We start from the raw sequence: 22,685 nt of genomic DNA on the forward strand, positions 1-22,685 counted from the left end.
ATGACGATAATAATAATAATAATAATAATAATAATAATGATGATGATGACATAAATAATAATAATAATAATAATAATAATAATAATAATAATAACCCTCTTTATTCAGTAGTGGTTGATGGGCTGATGAATAATAAAGATAAGACGGTCTCGCTCTCTGTTTCCTGCAGAGTCATGGTGTTGTGGTCCAGACTGATGTGTAGCTGAATCATGCTATCGCCGTAAAGAGGCAATAAATGTGTGTAATCATCACCCTTACTCTACTTCTCCTTTTACATAATAAAGCAGACAGGCGGTCAAAGGGTTAATACTTCTCAATACCAGGAGCTTTTCAGTGTAAATCTTGACTTTCTCTTTCTCTCAGTCTCTCCTCCAAAGTCTGGAAAAGCCTTCTCTTCTACCCAGACATAAAACCATCAGAGCCCGTCTCTCGGACCATGGAGTTAGATTCTTTAGTGGAATATTCCAGGTTTACATCCTAATGTGACGTCAACCTCCGCTGATGGGAATGTGTTTTCTCTCCTCAGTTATGATGGATCTCCACGATAAAGAAGTCCTCCCTGGAGAGCCTCTGCCTGTAGTCGTCATCGGTAAGAAACACAGAAATAAAGGAACATCTCAGTATTTCAGCAAATATCAGCAAAAAGATGATTTATGTCAGTCAAGTGAAAAAGGTAAACTCACATTTCTATAGATTCATTCCACACATTCCACACAATAATAACGATGATGATGATAATTATTATAATTATAATAATAATGATGATGATGATGATGATAATGACGATAATAATAATAATAATAATAATAATGACAATAATAATAATAATAATGATGATGATGATGATGATAATAATAATAATAATAATAACGATGATGATGATAATAATTATAATTATAATAATAATAACGGTGATGATGATGATGATTATAATAATTACGATAATAATAATAATAATAATAATAATAATAATAACGATGATGATGATAATAATAATGACGATAATAATAATAATAATAATACAATGACTTTTTGCTGAGCATACTGGATTCCCAGCACCGATGTGATGACATCTACAGTCATGGACCAAAGTATTGGCACCCCTGGAATTTTTCTAGAAATTTCACCATTTCTCCCAGAAATTGTTTCAGTTACAAATGTTTTTGGTATAAACTTGTTTATTTCATTTATGTGCATTAGAACTACACAAAAACAGAGGAAAAAAAAAACCTAAATTGACATAATTTTACACAAAACTCAAAAACAGTTATTTTCAATTGCAACAACTTCTGGAAGAAACGATGAATTTTCTGGAAAAATTCCAGGGGTGCCAATACTTTGGTCCTTGACTGTATAAGTATTCATCCACTCAGATGTTTTCACTTTTATTGATTTATAAATGAGTCATGGTTCATACAACACAGACCAGCTCAGCTTCAACAGATCTCTGAATCAAACACATTCATTATTAAAACGTTGTTTTACAGCCAAACAGATTTCATGAAATAAGTTTGAAGTGAGAGGAACAACACAGACGTTAGTTCAAAAATAATCTTTAATAGAAAGTCAGAGACGAAGGTGGAACACTGAGATCTGACAGTCAGAACTCACTGATACAAACATGAAGTTAGATTTATAAAGACTGTACAGGATTAGTACCACATACAAACACCTTCAGATGGAGTTTCCCTTATGCTGGTGGAAATAACGTCTCCTATGGAGGTTGTCTGAAAGGCACCGCTGGTGTTTAACCCTGAAAATAAAGGCTGGACCAGATTAACCCCTTCACCACACTAATGTCATGTTTTTATTTAACATCAGGGATTTTATTCATAAATAATCCCTCCACACGAAAAACTCTGATAGCAGTGATAACAAATCTACTTACCAAGAATTACAAAATCAATGTAGCAGCCTTAAAAAGGTCATATTTAATAATCCTAGCATGATTTACCACTTATCTTTTCATGTTAAGCACAGAAATGCTGATTATTAATAAAGACTACACTAATATAAGGAGTTTAATTGAGCTGGAAGCACCAAATTAAGGGCTGCAGAATAATTCAGGTGTGGTTTTAAACACCACTTTTTCTCATTCTGGAAATCCAGGAGAAAAAAACGACTGCAACCAAAGAAGGCTTAAAAACAAAAGGTGAATATTTTACACATGTGCACAGTGAAGCATTATTCATACAGCAGCAAATTCAAAGAGGAATTATAGAAAAAATATATATATTTCTCTGCTTTTTTCTCAAGTATAAAACTCAACAATCATAGATAAAGGTAGGTACAGTTACATCGTACATTCACTCTCACCAAACCCATTCATTTATAAAAAATATACCAGTTCTAAACAAAGAGAATCAGGACCAGAACGCACCTTCATCAGTCTGTGTTCACCAATAAAACCAGTAACACCAGTAGTGTTTTAAATCCAACAGTACGCTCCTCAGAAACCTGATAATAAACTCCATCAGTCAGGTCAGGCTGAGGCTGTGTGACGTTTGGCAGGTTATTATTCTGAGTTTGACTAAATACAGTAATATCAAACAGCAACAATAAAAAAAACATCCACTAAAAGTAAAAATGTCAGTGATTTAAAGGACCAAATCAGAAAGTAGCGAGGCACAGTTTCAATTATTTAGTGTCCAATAGGAAAGCTTTCTCTATTTTATAATGAGCAACTACAACAAGTGATAAAATACTGAAGCATCTTCTTCACAACAGCAGAAGATTCTGAATAAAAATCAAACACTCACTGAGGGGGATGAAGTTCAATCTAACAGGGTTAGGTACCTGAACCCTAAAGGTTAGGGTAAGGGGGGGGGGGTCGCCCCACCATAGAGGTCTGCAGATGCCCCTCCAGGATTTCCAGTAACCCACCTTTCTTTAGTCTTTGACCATGAAAGATGATCAGTCTGCGATGACTGATGTCTTATGGTAAAGAAGCCAGCATTAAACTGATGGAACACACCACATAAACATGTTCCTGCCCCATTATCAGCTGATGCTCATCAATGTTAAACCGATGCATCAGTGCAAGCCTTAGAAATGGTCCTATAATCCTAAACCCTAACCCTGGTTTTAAGGCTCCAGACTGAACGTCTCTCAGTCTGCCATTCCTCTTTGGTCATTTTAGTGAACATGTTTGAGACGGGAACAGCCCCGGCCTGGAGTTACAGAACAACCATGAACTGGAAAAAGGAGAAAATAGATAAAAGTTGTTTTTCAGACTGGTTTCTTAATGCACGTTTAAAAGATCATGTTTCATCTCTATCTGGGATCACTTGCTCCAAACATGGTCATTATTTTAACTTCAGTGAACCAGCATGAGGATGGTACAAAACTCTACTTGGCAGACCATGAGGCAATGAATGACGTCACTGTGGCCACGCCCACTTCTCATATACAGTCTATGATTAGCATACGTATTGTTAATAAGTTGGTAACGCATTGCAGATAGAATGCTACAGTACTGAAGGAGTGTTGTAGTTGCTTTGTTTGACCACCAGGTGGCAGTGATTTTACCTTTGTGTGCATATTCATAGGGCTGGGTAATGTATCATGGTTTAAAAATAGTTCAAATATTTTCAGATATTGGTAACAAATAGCTTGAACCTACAGTTAAGGTTGATTTTATTCATAAAAACAGAGCCAGGCCTGATGCTGGCCAGACTGTTTACGGTAAGAACCACTGACAATGATATCATCCATGTAAAATAGTTAGTATTGATACGGGATTACCCCTTTATTCATTTTACTTCATGTAAGTAGTATATTCACTTAAAATAAATATGTTTTCTGTGCCAGGTAGTTTAATCTTATGCCTTTTCCATGAACTTGTTAGTGTTGTGTACTGGCCTGTTAGTAAAAGTGCCTGTGAAGATTTGATGTAGATGGTGTTTTTGTTATTTCTTCACAGAAAGAAATGTGGAGATGCTGATTTACATTACCACACAGCTGAAAAGTATCCTTGTGCCTTTTTTGGTCCAAATGGCCCAGCCCTATCTAACTATTAAAGGATAGTTTTACATAAAGCACAGTCGTGTCATAGCCCCTCCACTCTCCATCGCTGGTCTGCTTTCACAGATCGCTCCATGACGAGCACACGTGGGAACATACTCTGGTTAGGTAGGGTTAGGATAGGCATGTGCATATCTGGGTGTAAATCCACCAAGAAGAAAGAACAACAGGCCATCAAGGCAACCACCCATGTGAACAATAGCGTCCACCCTGCAGGCTGCTATGGATGTCTTTGTTATCAGTACGAGGCCGTCTTCATACTTCACCTACTGTACAGCTCAGAGCATGATACTGCTCCATGCAGTGTGGATAAATGGTTTTTAAAGAGGCTTTACCACTCCACCCTGCAGCATTCACATGGTCCAGGTACTACGCCAGAGTCCACATGAACTGTACTTGAGACCACCTTTTCAGGCAGAGTATGGTACGCTTGTGAGCAGCAGGAACCAGACTTTGGCATCAAGTGTACTCAGGTCTGGATCTCTAATGTGAAGCCACCTTAAGAGACTGCCGCTGGAACTTCTCTGTTTAAGTCAAACATATGTTTTGACCATTTTATCGCTAACTTTACCAAGTTCTGAGATAACAGATGTTGCTATCATGGTCAGTGTCTACAGAGGAAGACACAAACATGTAGGGCATAGTGGGACCAAATGCACTAGGTAGTTTCTCCATCGAGGCTTTCATGACAGTGGTTTGCTCACCCTTAAAGGTACATTTCATTGTCCCAACAGACAGCATTTCTTCAACAAGATCTGCAGCAGCATTTTAAGTTATCAGATCCATCAAAGCAGGGAGAGTCCAGCCGTAGAGCTCACTTTTCACCTCTTAGCAGCACGTTTTAATGACCTGTTCTGGGAATCCTGGAAAACATGACCTCCTTTGTTTGCAGTTCCTGTTTTATCTCAATCCATCAGCGTGGATCTGAAGGCTGGTTTACTCCAGTCTATTCAGCTGTTGAATTTCAGATGACCTGCTACGAGTCCAGAACAGAAAGCTCGGACTCTGTGGTGACTCGTCTATCCACCCATCTGTCCATTAACCTCTCCGTGGTAAGCTCTTCACCCTCTCTCTCCTGTTCCTCCCTTTGTCTCTTAGCGAGGTCGCTCGCGATAGCCAAGGCTCCTCCTTTCAGGAACCTGACAAAGTTCTCACCAACCAGCGGCCCCATGGCATACATGCCTGGCCCATCTGCTGCGACCACACTGTTTGTGAACGGGTCCACCTCGATGGGGTTCCTCCGACATGTGATCGGCTCCTCTGGGTAGATACCGAGTGGACGCCCATTGTCGTGCAGGAAAGAAAGGTTGGGGTGAGCGCCAATCAGAACCAGCGCCTTAGAGACTTGGACCACGACTCGATGGCCAGAGTCTGACTCCAGAATGCACTTCTTATCAGGTCGGAACGCAATGACTTTGTAGCGTGGGAAACTCAGGTAACCCGGGTAAGAAGAGGGGGTTGAAGACAGGGTGGGGGAGGGGGGGGTTGAAGGAGGGGGTGATGAGTTCTGAAGGTTCTGGGCGTAGTTTTGTGGTGGAGGGCTCGGCCTGTACTGCTGCTGAGTCATCATCTGGTGAACCTGGACAGCAAAGGACAGGAAAGACAGGGTCAGGTTTAAGTCTACATAGAGCGAGCTAAAACAATCTGGAAATACAGAACATTTTCACATTTAAATCAAAATTCATCACAGAAACCTCACAGTTATTGTCAATGAACCACAGATTACATAGCAGCATTCACATTCATTGATTTATGATGCTGTCAGTCTGAGATGTACTTCAGAGGTTGACTTTCAGATTGTGTAGCAGTGGTGTGTAGCAGCAGTGTGTAGCAGCGGTGTGTAGCAGTGGTGTGTAGCACCCGTGTGTAGCAGCGGTGTGTAGCAGTGGTGTGTAGAAGAAGTGTGTAGCAGCAGTGTGTAGCAGCGGTGTGTAGAAGAAGTGTGTAGCAGTGGTGTGTAGCACCCGTGTGTAGCAGCAGTGTGTAGCAGCGGTGTGTAGCAGTGGTGTGTAGAAGAAGTGTGTAGCAGCAGTGTGTAGCAGTGGTGTGTAGAAGAAGTGTGTAGCAGCAGTGTGTAGCAGTGGTGTGTAGAAGAAGTGTGTAGCAGCAGTGTGTAGCAGCGGTGTGTAGAAGAAGTGTGTAGCAGCAGTGTGTAGCAGTGGTGTGTAGCAGCAGTGTGTAGCAGCGGTGTGTAGCAGTGGTGTGTAGCACCCGTGTGTAGCAGCGGTGTGTAGCAGTGGTGTGTAGCAGCAGTGTGTAGCAGCGGTGTGTAGCAGCGGTGTGTAGCAGCGGTGTGTAGCAGTGGTGTGTAGCACCCGTGTGTAGCAGCGGTGTGTAGCAGCGGTGTGTAGCAGCGGTGTGTAGCAGCGGTGTGTAGCAGTGGTGTGTAGCAGTGGTGTGTAGCACCCGTGTGTAGCAGCGGTGTGTAGCAGTGGTGTGTAGCAGCAGTGTGTAGCAGCGGTGTGTAGCAGTGGTGTGTAGCACCCGTGTGTAGCAGCGGTGTGTAGCAGTGGTGTGTAGCAGCGGTGTGTAGCAGTGGTGTGTAGCAGTGGTGTGTAGCACCCGTGTGTAGCAGTGGTGTGTAGCAGCAGTGTGTAGCAGCGGTGTGTAGCAGTGGTGTGTAGCACCCGTGTGTAGCAGCGGTGTGTAGCAGCAGTGTGTAGCAGCGGTGTGTAGAAGAAGTGTGTAGTAGCGGTGTGTAGCAGCGGTGTGTAGCAGTGGTGTGTAGTACCCGTGTGTAGCAGCGGTGTGTAGCAGCGGTGTGTAGAAGAAGTGTGTAGCAGCAGTGTGTAGCAGCGGTGTGTAGCACCGGTGTGTAGCACCGGTGTGTAGGAGCAGTGTGTAGCAGCAGTGTGTAGAAGAAGTGTGTAGCACCGGTGTGTAGCAGCGGTGTGTAGCAGCGGTGTGTAGCAGTGGTGTGTAGCACCCGTGTGTAGCAGCAGTGTGTAGCAGCGGTGTGTAGCAGTGGTGTGTAGAAGAAGTGTGTAGCAGCAGTGTGTAGCAGTGGTGTGTAGAAGAAGTGTGTAGCAGCAGTGTGTAGCAGTGGTGTGTAGAAGAAGTGTGTAGCAGCAGTGTGTAGCAGCAGTGTGTAGCAGTGGTGTGTAGCAGCAGTGTGTAGCAGCGGTGTGTAGCAGCGGTGTGTAGCAGCGGTGTGTAGCAGCGGTGTGTAGCAGTGGTGTGTAGCAGTGGTGTGTAGCACCCGTGTGTAGCAGCGGTGTGTAGCAGTGGTGTGTAGCAGCAGTGTGTAGCAGCGGTGTGTAGCAGTGGTGTGTAGCACCCGTGTGTAGCAGCGGTGTGTAGCAGTGGTGTGTAGCAGCGGTGTGTAGCAGTGGTGTGTAGCAGTGGTGTGTAGCACCCGTGTGTAGCAGTGGTGTGTAGCAGCAGTGTGTAGCAGCGGTGTGTAGCAGTGGTGTGTAGCACCCGTGTGTAGCAGCGGTGTGTAGCAGTGGTGTGTAGCAGCAGTGTGTAGCAGTGGTGTGTAGAAGAAGTGTGTAGTAGCGGTGTGTAGCAGCGGTGTGTAGCAGTGGTGTGTAGTACCCGTGTGTAGCAGCGGTGTGTAGCAGCGGTGTGTAGAAGAAGTGTGTAGCAGCAGTGTGTAGCAGCGGTGTGTAGCACCGGTGTGTAGCACCGGTGTGTAGGAGCAGTGTGTAGCAGCAGTGTGTAGAAGAAGTGTGTAGCAGCGGTGTGTAGCAGCGGTGTGTAGCAGCGGTGTGTAGCAGCGGTGTGTAGCAGCAGTGTGTAGCAGCAGTGTGTAGCACTGGTGTGTAGCAGCGGTGTGTAGCAGCGATGTGTAGCACCGGTGTATAGCAGCGGTGTGTAGCATCAGTGTGTAGCAGCGGTGTGTAGCAGCGGTGTGTAGCACTGATGTGTAGCACCGGTGTATAGCAGCAGTGTGTAGCACTGTTGTGTAGCACACCAGAATTTTCCTTGCCAGTGTTTCTTCATTCATTGAATCAATGATCAGATGACCAGCAGGATTCTGACAGTGGTGTGTAGCAGATGACTGTATCCAGCGGTGTGTATTGGTTGGTGTGTAGCTTTTGAGCAGCTGGTGTGTAGCACACCCAAACTCTTAGCTTAAAAAGCAAACCTTGTAGTTTCTGTGTAGCAGAGAGCATTATTTTATTTTTGCCTGTATTAAATTAGCAGTGGTGTGTAGCACTCTTCTCTGACCTTGTGGTACTCTGTGTAGCAGCAGTGTGTAGCAGCTGGTGTGTAGAAGATGTAGACCGTGTGTAGTCAGCGACCGGCGTCTAAAGGCGTGTGTAGCACTGGTGTGTTGAGATGTGTGGGCGGCCAAGACCGCATCAGCTGTGTAAGCGGTGTGTAGCACCAGAACCGGTGTGTAGCATGACTGGTCTAGCTCGCCCGAGAGATGTGTAGCCTCCAGCTCCCAGAACGAGTGTAGCAGCGGTGTGTAGCGAGGTGACTCGCCATCCACGCCGAGTGTGTAGCAGCGGTGTGTCGTGTGGTCCCTGTGGTCCAGCACCACACTGTGGGCCAACAGGGAGAAAGGCACCTCCTCTGACACAGAGGAGCCGTCTGCAGGATCATTCATTGAATCAATGATCAGATGACCAGCAGGATTCTGACAAACTAAAGTTAGTACAGATGACTGATCCAGCTTGTGATTGGTTGGTTTCTTTTGAACGCTGGGAGAAGACACACCCAAACTCTTAGCTTAAAAAGCAAACCTTGGTTTCTGGACAGAGAGCATTATTTTATTTTTGCCTGTATTAAATTCAGTGTGGAACTCTTCTCTGACCTTGTGGTACTCTGGGTAGAGCAGTTTCGGCAGCTGGTTGAAGATGAGACCGGGGTCAGCGACCGAGCGTCTAAAGGCGTGGTAGACTGGTGTGTTGAGATGGTGGGCGGCCAAGACCGCATCAGCTGCTGTAAGCCCCGCCCCCACCACCAGAACCGGGTCTGATGACTGGTCTAGCTCGCCCCGAGAGATGGCTGCCTCCAGCTCCCAGAACGAGTGGCAGACGAAGGGGAGGGACTCGCCATCCACGCCGAGTCTGGCCGGGATGTCGTGGGTCCCTGTGGCCAGCACCACACTGTGGGCCAACAGGGAGAAAGGCACCTCCTCTGACACAGAGGAGCCGTCTACAGGAGGGGAGGAGAGAGGAAGCAGATTTGTTCATATATGGAAGCATTCTGATTATTTACATACAATGACCTGCACCGATGTCTGAGCTCAAATGTGTGCTAGTCTGCACGTTCAGTTCTAATTTAGTTCACTACAAACATTTACGGTGCATAACAACATTCAGACATGCTGAAGATACACCAAAAACTTAAAAACACCAACACATCAAAAAAACTGATTTTATGAAAAATGACTGCAGAACATGAATGTGAAATATCTTGTGTCCCGTTTTTAGTACTTTTATTTTTTTATTTTTTTTTATCTTAGTGTCTTATAGTTATGTTTGTTGAATACTTTCATAGTCATGGCACCACAAGGATTACTTTCAGTTTCAGTGACAATAGAGACTACTGCAAAACTCTTACACCTGGCTCCTTATAGGTGTAAAAGGCTCTGTGTGATGGTGCTCACTGGGGGGATAACTGGGAGGATGAGAAGGACCTCAGGCTTTAAGCTGCTGTTGGGTGTCAGCAGTGTTCCCAGAAAGGAAAGAGAACTTTGATTCTTTATTGTTGATTTCATTTTCAGAGATCATTTAATCAGTCCAACAGTTTCTGACCAGCGGGAAATCACATCTATTAGGGACTCTGCAGCTTTGAAGCAGCTCTGCAGTTTTGAAGCACAGCTCTGCAGCTTTGAAGCACAGCTCTGCAGTTTTGAAGCACAGCTCTGCAGTTTTGAAGCACAGCTCTGCAGCTTTGAAGCACAGCTCTGCAGTTTTGAAGCAGCTCTGCAGCTTTGAAGCATGGCTGCACTGCCCCCCCACCACATCTTTTTCTTCATGCTCATATCAAAGTTTCTATTTGCTGTACCTCCCAGCTCCTCTCCTTCTCTGCGCTGCAGTCCCGTCACCCTCCAACAGGGCGGCGTTCCCTCCTTGCTGCCAGGCTGCCTGGTGACAGATGTGACGGTGGTTCCACAGGCGAAGCTCTGCTCCAGGGACATCTGGGAAACGTAGTGTTGGTAGTAGGAGGCGATCTCTGCTGGGGTGGCACGGTCATTACGAACATTTCTGAAATTAAATAAACAAAAATTTGACTTTGTCTGACAAATAGATATGATACAAAGTGGTACAGGCATATTTGGCACATTATTACGTCTAAAAAACAGCTGTATGATATTAAATCATAGATTTCAAAGTAATTTTATTGATTAACTCAGTGCTGTGAATGATAAAAATACAGTTAGCTGTAGAACAGGTAGTTTTTGATGAAAAGGGAGTATTAAAGTTAGATTCTCATCAGCTCGGTGGTTGTGGATCATCCTCTCATGTAAATGAAGCGGCCTCAATCATTTGAAAAACAAACTAAGAGTGATTCACACTCTCTGTAGCTTTTATTTCTTCATGTATGCTTCATCAAAACTATATTAACTATCACATTCTGCTTGGTGGTTCAGGACAAACCTGCGTTTTTCTCTTATCCAGTCCTTCAGTTTGAGTCCAGGAAGCTCCATCCAGTTAGCCAAACTCAGAGTCAGCATGGAGCCCTCCATAGCCTGGAAACAGACAAAACCACAACATTCACTCAGATTTATTCTCAGGTTTCATGATTTCATGCCCTAAAAAACAAAGCTTCAGCAGTTTGACATGGATGAAACACTTCTGCTTATTCAAGTGTTGATCTGCAGTGGCGCCGCCTCTTCCAGTCATGTGCACATCACACTCTGCAAACAGGCAGGTGACAAAGGGAAACAAAGCCTGTTTGCACACATTACCATAACGTCTGCACATTCAGGCTCAAAAACAAAAGCTCTGCTGCTTTAAAAGCTTTTTGCTTGACTAGAAGACTGATAACAGCTCACTTTTCTGTTAAAAACTAAAAGAACAGTCCCATTCAATGTGCAGGCTCTATTACTAATCAGAAAGCCTTATAAACTAAAAAGGATGGTTAGTAGTTGTAATTTTAGTGATAATTTCACAGTTGTTAAGGCCATAATGGAAATGAAAATGCAGAAGGAAAAACAGCACTGATTTAAACCCAGAGCTTTCCCTCAGATTAGATAATAATCATAAATAATAAATAATCATAAATAATAGGGCTGGGCATTGTTAAGAACCTCACGATTCAATTCAATTTTGATTCTTTAGGTTGCGATTCGATTCAATATTGATTTAAGTGCTTCAATGTCGATTCAGTAAGAAGTAGAAATACTCAAATAACCTGTTGACAATTTTTTAATAATTATTTTCATGCCCATGTGAACATATTTGCTAAGTCACCTCACATTTTTGAGCAATAAAACATCTGAAAATAAAAATTTGCAAAATAATAACTTGGTTGTGCAGATGGAGTACAAAAGTAAAAAAAACATGACAGTTCTGTATAAACACTGAAAAAGTAAAGTGCATGTAAACTTCGTCCATACAACGCGAATCACACTCACAGCGACCCCCACTGGCCAGGAGGTGAATCGATTCAGAGGATTTGCTGAATCAATATTGAATTGGGGGAGGAATATCACGATGCATCGATTAATTGATATTTTTAACCACCCCTAATAAATAATAAATAATCATAAATAAATGATCTATCCTGAGATGATTCATCGTTTGTTTTTGCTCCTTACATGCCACGCCCCTCCAGGCGGCCCCCTCCCCAGCACCAGGTGAGGGATGGCTCGCTCCGGCTCGTAGCGCCATTCCAGTGGAGAAGTGTGGTCCAATCCAAAGTCGCTGTTAGGAAGCAGCAGCGAATCAAAAAGCACCGCCACAGGATTGGACGAGCGCCCCTCTAAGCCCTCACACAGGTACTCCAGGTCCTGGAAGGAGACGGGGTCTGTGAGGCTTGAATGATCAGAACTTTATTTAAAAACCCTCCTGTTGCATGACTGTGTGTCTTACCTGCTCCAGCAGCGACAGGTGAGGTTGCTCGGCCAGCTTCCTTTCCAGCAGAGGGTTGGGGTGTGACACCTCCGCTGACAGGTAGGGGGTGTAACCTGACAACAGGTATGAAAGACAGATACCCGAGGGGCCGTTACCTAGGAAACAGAGAGGGGAGACAGGTAAGTGGGACTGAAAAACTGTGGTTAGATTAACATTTCCCATAATGCTTTAGTGGCTGTAGTCATGTGATTCAGTTTGACCAAATGGCAGCAGATCTGACTGTTCCAGATCAGGCTGTTTGATGACTCAGCAGATCTGACTGTTCCAGAGCAGGCTGTTTGATGACTCAGCAGATCTGACTGTTCTAGATCAGGCTGTTTGATGACTCAGCAGATCTGACTGTTCCAGAGCAGGCTGTTTGATGACTCAGCAGATCTGACTGTTCTAGATCAGGCTGTTTGATGACTCAGCAGATCTGACTGTTCCAGATCAGGCTGTTTGATGACTCAGCAGATCTGACTGTTCTAGATCAGGCTGTTTGATGACTCAGCAGATCTGACTGTTCCAGATCAGGCTGTTTGATGACTCAGCAGATCTGACTGTTCTAGATCAGGCTGTTTGATGACTCAGCAGATCTGACTGTTCTAGATCAGGCTGTTTGATGACTCAGCAGATCTGACTGTTCCAGATCAGGCTGTTTGATGACTCAGCAGATCTGACTGTTCCAGAGCAGGCTGTTTGATGACTCAGCAGATCTGACTGTTCTAGATCAGGCTGTTTGATGACTCAGCAGATCTGACTGTTCCAGAGCAGGCTGTTTGATGACTCAGCAGATCTGACTGTTCTAGATCAGGCTGTTTGATGACTCAGCAGATCTGACTGTTCCAGATCAGGCTGTTTGATGACTCAGCAGATCTGACTGTTCCAGATCAGGCTGTTTGATGACTCAGCAGATCTGACTGTTCCAGATCAGGCTGTTTGATGACTCAGCAGATCTGACTGTTCCAGAGCAGGCTGTTTGATGACTCAGCAGATCTGACTGTTCCAGAGCAGGCTGTTTGATGACTCAGCAGATCTGACTGTTCCAGAGCAGGCTGTTTGATGACTCAGCAGATCTGACTGTTCTAGATCAGGCTGTTTGATGACTCAGCAGATCTGACTGTTCCAGATCAGGCTGTTTGATGACTCAGCAGATCTGACTGTTCTAGATCAGGCTGTTTGATGACTCAGCAGATCTGACTGTTCCAGATCAGGCTGTTTGATGACTCAAACATCAAACAACTTGATCTGCCAGCCAAAATCATCAAAATAAAAGAAATAAACTCTGAAATAAATCAGTGTGTGTGGAATGAATCTATAGAAATGTGAGTTTACCTTTTTCACTTGACTGACATAAATCATCTTTTTGCTGATATTTGCTGAAATACTGAGATGTTCCTTTATTTCTGTGTTTCTTACCGATGACGACTACAGGCAGAGGCTCTCCAGGGAGGACTTCTTTATCGTGGAGATCCATCATAACTGAGGAGAGAAAACACATTCCCATCAGCGGAGGTTGACGTCACATTAGGATGTAAACCTGGAATATTCCACTAAAGAATCTAACTCCATGGTCCGAGAGACGGGCTCTGATGGTTTTATGTCTGGGTAGAAGAGAAGGCTTTTCCAGACTTTGGAGGAGAGACTGAGAGAAAGAGAAAGTCAAGATTTACACTGAAAAGCTCCTGGTATTGAGAAGTATTAACCCTTTGACCGCCTGTCTGCTTTATTATGTAAAAGGAGAAGTAGAGTAAGGGTGATGATTACACACATTTATTGCCTCTTTACGGCGATAGCATGATTCAGCTACACATCAGTCTGGACCACAACACCATGACTCTGCAGGAAACAGAGAGCGAGACCGTCTTATCTTTATTATTCATCAGCCCATCAACCACTACTGAATAAAGAGGGTTATTATTATTATTATTATTATTATTATTATTATTATTATTATTATTCATCAGAACATCAACCACTACTGAATAAAGAGGGTTATTATTATTATTATTATTATTATTATTATTATTATTATTCATCAGAACATCAACCACTACTGAATAAAGAGGGTTATTATTATTATTATTATTATTATTATTCATCAGAACATCAACCACTACTGAATAAAGAGGGTTATTATTATTATTATTATTATTATTATTCATCAGAACATCAACCACTACTGAATAAAGAGGGTTATTATTATTATTATTATTATTATTATTCATCAGAACATCAACCACTACTGAATAAAGAGGGTTATTATTATTATTATTATTATTATTATTATTATTCATCAGAACATCAACCACTACTGAATAAAGAGGGTTATTATTATTATTATTATTATTATTATTATTCATCAGAACATCAACCACTACTGAATAAAGAGGGTTATTATTATTATTATTATTATTATTATTCATCAGAACATCAACCTCTACTGAATAAAGAGGGTTATTATTATTATTATTATTATTATTATTCATCAGAACATCAACCACTACTGAATAAAGAGGGTTATTATTATTATTATTATTATTATTATTATTATTCATCAGAACATCAACCACTACTGAATAAAGAGGGTTATTATTATTATTATTATTATTATTATTCATCAGAACATCAACCACTACTGAATAAAGAGGGTTATTATTATTATTATTATTATTATTATTATTCATCAGAACATCAACCACTACTGAATAAAGAGGGTTATTATTATTATTATTATTATTATTATTCATCAGAACATCAACCACTACTGAATAAAGAGGGTTATTATTATTATTATTATTATTATTATTATTATTCATCAGAACATCAACCACTACTGAATAAAGAGGGTTATTATTATTATTATTATTATTATTCATCAGAACATCAACCACTACTGAATAAAGAGGGTTATTATTATTATTATTATTATTATTCATCAGAACATCAACCACTACTGAATAAAGAGGGTTATTATTATTATTATTATTATTATTATTATTCATCAGAACATCAACCACTACTGAATAAAGAGGGTTATTATTATTATTATTATTATTATTCATCAGAACATCAACCACTACTGAATAAAGAGGGTTATTATTATTATTATTATTATTATTATTATTATTCATCAGAACATCAACCACTACTGAATAAAGAGGGTTATTATTATTATTATTATTATTATTATTCATCAGAACATCAACCACTACTGAATAAAGAGGGTTATTATTATTATTATTATTATTATTATTATTATTCATCAGAACATCAACCACTACTGAATAAAGAGGGTTATTATTATTATTATTATTATTATTATTATTATTCATCAGAACATCAACCTCTACTGAATAAAGAGGGTTATTATTATTATTATTATTATTATTATTATTATTCATCAGAACATCAACCTCTACTGAATAAAGAGGGTTATTATTATTATTATTATTATTATTATTATTATTATTATTATTATTCATCAGAACATCAACCACTACTGAATAAAGAGGGTTATTATTATTATTATTATTATTATTATTATTATTATTCATCAGAACATCAACCACTACTGAATAAAGAGGGTTATTATTATTATTATTATTATTATTATTATTATTATTATTCAGAACATCAACCACTACTGAATAAAGAGGGTTATTATTATTATTATTATTATTATTATTCATCAGAACATCAACCACTACTGAATAAAGAGGGTTATTATTATTATTATTATTATTATTATCATTATTCATCAGAACATCAACCACTACTGAATAAAGAGGGTTATTATTATTATTATTATTATTATTATTATTATTCATCAGAACATCAACCTCTACTGAATAAAGAGGGTTATTATTATTATTATTATTATTATTATTCATCAGAACATCAACCACTACTGAATAAAGAGGGTTATTATTATTATTATTATTATTATTATTCATCAGAACATCAACCACTACTGAATAAAGAGGGTTATTATTATTATTATTATTATTATTATTATTACTATTATTATTATTCATCAGAACATCAACCACTACTGAATAAAGAGGGTTATTATTATTATTATTATTATTATTATTCATCAGAACATCAACCACTACTGAATAAAGAGGGTTATTATTATTATTATTATTATTATTATTATTCATCAGAACATCAACCACTACTGAATAAAGAGGGTTATTATTATTATTATTATTATTATTATTATTATTATTATTATTATTCATCAGAATATCAACCACTACTGAAAAAAGAGGGTTGTTATTATTATTATTATTATTATTATTCATCAGAACATCAACCACTACTGAATAAAGAGGGTTATTCTGCAGCAGAGCCACCGGTTCACTGTCTTCATGTCAAAGAGAGGAAGTAGAGGAAGGGTCAGCCAGTTAATCATTACAGCGGTCAGTCGCTACATTTCCACTGACCTCAGGCTTTAACATGACAACCTGACCGCAGGGACACAAAGGGATGATGGGTAATAGCACAGAGTGAATGTCAGCATCTGTATACAGCAGGTCTAAACCCAGTGAAATGTAGTCCAGATGATTCCTCTATTACTTCATTCTTTAACAGTTTATCTGCCTTTTAATTTCATCATCCACCATCCGTCAGTCTTTAAATCAGCACCACTGAGAACATAAGAAGACTCAGACATCAAGGATGTGACCATGATACAAGCCAAAGTGCCGCCAAACAACCCTTCACTGAGCCGCTCATCAGACGTAAAGAGCAGCAGGTCTGCCTGAAGCAGCGGGATCCAGTTTCATCACAAACAAAGAGGAGGAGCTCCACCTGCCCTACAGGTAAATGTGACCACAGGTCTGACCGATCCCATTGGACAGAATCCACTCCTTGTGTGTGTGTGTGTGTGTGTATATACATATACATACATATATATATATATATATATATATATATATATATATAGTGTTAATTTTGCGGACACCCTTTTTTCCATGAATAAAACCAGACTGAGACTAACAAAAATAGATCTGTGATGACTAAAACTAGACTAAAATTTAATGTAGTTTTAGTCAGACATTCTAAATCTGTGATATTTCTCCACTGTGGGTAAATCTGTTAAAAACAACACATCTGTATCTATTCTTCCTCTCAGCTGTAGAAAGCAGGGGCCCCAGGTTAGCTACCATGATCTGGTACCAGACTTAGACAAGAGAATAAATGCTTGGACTAAAAGTAGAGGCTAAAATGTGAGGACTTTTATGGACTAAAACTAGACTAAAACTAAAATACATTTCATTTAAAGACTAAAACTAAAATTAAAAATAGCTGCCAGAATTAACACTGATAATATATATATATATATATATATATATATATATATATGCTACCAGTGTTTAACTGAGGCTGTTTTCTGCTGGTTCTAAATCATACAGATATTAGCGTGCAGCCATATTTGTATTGAGTGCTAAATTAGCCCCACATCTAGTCTGCAGATAAAAAATATGCAACATTAAAATAAAGTGCATTATTCTGATAAATAATTATTGTCTGCTTATTCCGATATCATAACTAGAAAAGAATCACAGCATAAAAATATCGTTGTTCAGCCATTTTAAACAGTATTGTTTAAGTTGCATCAATGTGAGATATTAGTGGAATTTGCAGAAGCCTTTGTGCAGGAGTTTAGCAGTGAGCATTAACACAGTATTTTATTTTCAGGACTTTTTTTGTTGTTCATTATTCTCTGAAACAGTTTTGCTCTCAGTTTCTCTTTCTCTTGCTCAGAAATAAACTCTGGTTTTTCTCTGGTCCAACAAATTTAAACCCCTGAAAGCAGCCGGTTGCAGTCGGTGTTTGGACTTGGCAGGAGGACACCAGACAGGCGTGAAACACGAAACCTGCCACAATGTCAACTCAGGCCAAGGAGGGGCGGGGCCTACAGAGAGCGGCGTTGGACCTAGACAGCAGTTTGACAAACTGCAGAGTCATGCTTACACAGCCAGACAGAGTCAGGCTTCCAGTGAAAGAGAGATAGAGACAGAGAGGCGGAGGAGGAAGAGAAGACATGCAAAAAGAGGAAGGAATGAAGCAGGACAAAAATGTAGCAGTGATAAAGGAGGTTACACAAGGCCAGAGCAGAGGTTGGCATGGAGCCCGGAGAGGAGGCGGTCTTTGCTCCAGGGTTTTTCTGTTGAATTGTTCAGGACTACGTGCAGCTCTACCAGCTCTTCTAGTTTCCTGGAGGGCTCGACTTGACAGGATCATTGGTTTTCCTTCAATCTTTGGCAGAAACGTCGTTTGTCTGCCAAGAGGAGGTGACTGATTAACTGTAAAGATCCAGAATCAATGAAAGCCTTTGTTTTCTGGGTTCATTCATCTAAGAATAGATGCACCTGCACATTTAACAGCTATATGAAAGAATGCATGCTTTAGGTTTGGCCCCAGAGAGTTAAACTCCAATATGATAGCCTACCTGTAAAAATCTAACTTTATTTTTACCAGAGCAGCAAAAAAAAACCCCAGCAGTCCTAGTCCCCCAGACAGGAGGAATAACGGCGCCTATATCATGCTTTAAACCAGCCCTTCTAGTTTATCTGCTCTCTGCAGGAACTTTAGTGTGCAGAACATCCTGCTGCATTTTATACCAAAGGTGAAAAACGTGACAAGACTAAATCCTGCTAAGTCACCAGCATAATTAAAGCAGATATGCTGTCAAGTCTGATTCTTTAGTTTGACTGAATACTTCAATAATTCATCTTTAAAGTGACACAGCACCAGAGACAAACATGCATTTACATGATAATAACAGAGAATCTACAAATGGCTCTGCACATGCTCAGTTAGTGCCCAGTTAGAGCCTGTGTGTTTGAAGCAATCATTCCTGTGATGCAAACCTCAGCCTTTACAAACAAACCCTTCACTTCCTCTGATGAAGCTGTGTTCTCAAATCTGCACGTCATGGCGTCCAGCAGCTTTTACTGTTAAAGTGTGTTCTGGAGTGATCAGACCTCCACTATTTACTGATCAATAGAACCAACCTGGAAGAGTTCAGATACTGATGCACATTTTTAACCAAACATTTCTGTGAGAAAGAGAGAGCGAGACAGAGACGTGTCGAAGGATGGCGAAAGATTAGACGGTCTTTAAAAACATGCTGGTCCTCAGACATGAGGACATTTTCAGCCAGTTTTACAGAGTTCTGTGTGCTCCACCAACATGACAGGAGTCCTTCCTGACCCAGGCGCAGCTGTAGACCTGGAACTATCAGCCCCTGCCATTGCTGTTGACAAAGCCAGTACATCAAGTCCCGCCCCTTCTTGATTTTAATTGGTCAGAGATGTTCTGAAAGCTTAAGTCTTTCCACTGAGAGCAGCTCTGTGATTTTCGCAGCCTGGGGGTCGATGGCATTTTCGCTTATTAACAGAGGAAAGCCTGGCTGGAGGCCAAAGGGCGTTTTCAGTCCGGACCCCCTAGGCTCCGGTACACCCTGAAACCAGACTGGCCTTCTTTAAACAAACTTTGGATCATTAATAATTCTAGCCAGCTAAATACGCTGATGTTTTCACGCATTTATTTCAACAGACTGCAGGAGCGTGCCTCTAAGTCCTTAAAACTAGAAATGACTCCATACTGGCTGATGAAGACTCCTTCTTTAACTCTGAGATAAAACCAGGTCAGAGTTTAAAAACCTGCTGAAGCTGCGTTCACAAACTCCACCCTAACTCTGAAACCACCTCAGCCCAGTCCTCTGGTTCCTGTCTCTCTTTACCATCAAATATGTGGCTGCTCCTGTTTGCCTTTACATAACACTCCTCTCCCCCCAACACTCCCTCCAGCGCTCCATATGCCGCCGTTCTGACATCATCCTGAGACCGCCACACCCAACGACCATCTGTGGCGTCCAGACGGCTAATGGGATTTTAATTATTGACACGCTGAACGGCAGAACGCCCGCTGGACTCTGAGACTGCAGCCGGCAAATCCAGAAAGAAGGCCAAGGAGTCTCTTTGGCTCCAGAAAACAGATTAGTCTGAAAAAAACGAGGGTTTGCCATAAAACCTTTGTCACATAGCTCTGATGAACGCTGTCAGACAAGTTGATCCGAGAGGGACCACAGGAAATGGCAACATTTCACACATTGTTTTCAAAATGGTGGACTTCCTGTTTGGAATTCAACATGACGATAACAGACTGTTTAGTGCGTACTGAGAAGCTGAATATGTGTACCCAATTTCATTCCTGTAGGTGAAACAGTGTCTAGGGGCTATAGCTAGGGGGCGCTACACTCTTATCAGTGACCTATAAAAGGCTCCGATTTTAAGTCCAGCCAAATATATAAAAAACGAATAATCCTCAGGATTATTGTAGGGTCATTAAGGCAAAAATGTCTGAAACTGGTCAAAATAATGAGATTATAATAATCATTGTTAGACACAAAGCAGAAAATAAGTAATAGATAATAAAAACAATGAGCATAAAAGTTAAAAGATAAAACATCAACTCATGAGATTTAAAGTCCTGATAATGGAATAAAAATTAAAATCATGCGATGGTGATAGAGTTAAATTTATGAGGAAATAAGTGAAGAAATATCTGATTAAGTGAACAACAATGTTTCAGTGACGGCCGATAAAAACGCTGTTCCATAGAAAGGTGTAGCAGCTGTTCTCATTGGCTGACAGGATTATTCAGACATGCAGGTGTTTACCTGCAGGTTTGGAAAACTGTGATTCCTTTTTCTTCTCAGAGGGACCTCGGAAAAAATTTCTGCAGCTAGGGATGTACAACACTGGGACTCTTTGGCCGACATGCTGATAATTCCTAACTGGATTCAGCCCAAACTGATAGAAACCGTTAAAAACTCCAAGCGTCTCCTGTGCTAAAAGAGTAGACAGTCTGGTGGGTTTTTACCTTTGGGCTCAGATGGGCCTGAGTGAGTCACACCCTAGAAATCCCAAACCTGGTGTACATCTGTGAACTCTGCCAGTATTTAAGGCTAGTGTGCAATGTACACCGCTGATATGTACGGCCGATATCAACGATGCATGTGAGCAGAAATTCTAATATGTCAGAGAGACTTGTTCTTAACCCTACAGCTAATATCCCCTGAGATCTATACTGATATACATATATGTATGTATGTGTACTCAGAACGATGTCAAACATACAAAATGAGCCCCTGTTTACTGTCTGTGAGAGAAGCTGGGTAGCTCAGTGAGTGTGCTCCCTGACTGTGGAGGCTGATGGTTCAATCCCAGTCAGTGCAGACTCAATATCCAGTTTGGGCCCTTGGACAAGGTCCTTCAGTCCTGGGACACCTGTCTACCTGTATGTACCTGTTTATAAATGACACTGTAACAACAATAATGATAAAGGACATTTTTCTGCAACCTGACTCACTTTAGGAAGATCTGCGTGATTTTTAATGCAGAACTTTTTCCTGGAGAGTCTGTGTACTTCTGTGTTTCTCGATCCATTTCAGGACAAAGGAAGGTTTTATCGTTCTCCAGGGAGGAATGAACGAGAGTCTGTGGTCCTAAAAGATCTCCTGGTGACATCTTGGTGATGGAGCTGTTTAACTAATGACTAAGGCCTCTTAGCTCTCTGTGCATTTACTGCTGTCATACAGTAAAAATAGTGCTGCTGAGGTAGGGTTAGCAGGAGCTTTTTCTTATAAATGTAGCAGCAAATTAAACGTACGACCACGTTAGTGGCAGAAACATTTCTTAGACGCAGTTTTCTATCACAAAGTTTATTAATGTCTTCAGCATTTTGAGCTCTTTCCAATCACCCAAATCAGCCTGACTCCAAAATAAAAGCATGAACAAACATTTTTACTGCTTTAGTCTATTCATCTGAAGTCAGAGCATCCGTCAGGCCGGACAGTTTAAAACCTACATAAAAACGCTTTGTTGAACTTTCCCATCCAGCCTTGCTTCTTATTCTCTCCCCAGCATTGCTGCCTTTATAATAATGTAGGACTGTTCTAAATGATTAATAACTGTTTAACAAATAATAATTATATAATAAAACACACGAGCACCTGCTTATAATAATGTAGGACTGTTCTAAATGATTATTAAATGTTTTTAAAAAAATAATAATTATATAATGATAACACACGAGCACGTGCCTTTGTGCACCCTGCAGGAAGGCAGCGGTGAGCGTGGATTTGTGGCGCTTGCGCAGCGTGGACCCTCCCACCAGTGACTCACATCAGACCTGCACCGCTACACTCCTCCAGACTGCCTCATCTAAAACTCCCCGACCACTCACTCTTCCCCGCATGCGCACGCCTCTCTGTGCGAAAATGAATGTACGCCGAAGGGTACTCACAGAGATGAGGCTTCTGCTTCCTCCTCGGGCTGTCAGAACCTTCCAGAAAGACACAATGCTCAGCGTTCCTCTCGTCTTCTCTCTCTGCAGACTCTCACTCCGTCATTCCGCGGCTTCCTTCACGCTTTTTGTCCGTTTTTGTCTCCGTCCATGTACTGCTCCGACCGCCAGCTGCTGCTGCGAGCTGCACATTCAGGATTATATACCGCTACAGCAGCCGGGTCCAGGGACCAATCAGAGACCACCTCAGGACCGGTACCCCCCACCTCCCTTCGGCTAAGGCCCGCCCACACATCGCTGTCCAATAGAACAAAGACCTTC

At 41.2% G+C, this 22,685-nt stretch overlaps 1 protein-coding gene across 1 annotated transcript; it reads right to left on the reverse strand.

Annotated features, from left to right (window-relative positions):
• Positions 1–1,327: 1,327 nt before the first annotated feature.
• osgn1 (oxidative stress induced growth inhibitor 1) lies at positions 1,328–22,546 on the reverse strand. Its single transcript, XM_041783195.1, has 8 exons — positions 22,365–22,546; positions 13,458–13,520; positions 12,018–12,154; positions 11,744–11,935; positions 10,581–10,672; positions 9,988–10,187; positions 8,789–9,132; positions 1,328–5,602 (listed from the first exon to the last, which is right to left on the reverse strand). The coding sequence occupies exons 2-8, from the start codon at positions 13,516–13,518 to the stop codon at positions 5,000–5,002; spliced, it is 1,629 nt and encodes a 542-aa protein (XP_041639129.1). The 5' UTR covers positions 13,519–13,520; positions 22,365–22,546; the 3' UTR covers positions 1,328–4,999.
• Between the last annotated feature and the right edge of the window lie 139 nt (positions 22,547–22,685).

The sequence above is a fragment of the Cheilinus undulatus genome, linkage group 3, assembly GCF_018320785.1.
Source record: "Cheilinus undulatus linkage group 3, ASM1832078v1, whole genome shotgun sequence".
In the NCBI taxonomy this organism is placed as follows: Eukaryota; Metazoa; Chordata; class Actinopteri; order Labriformes; family Labridae; genus Cheilinus; species Cheilinus undulatus.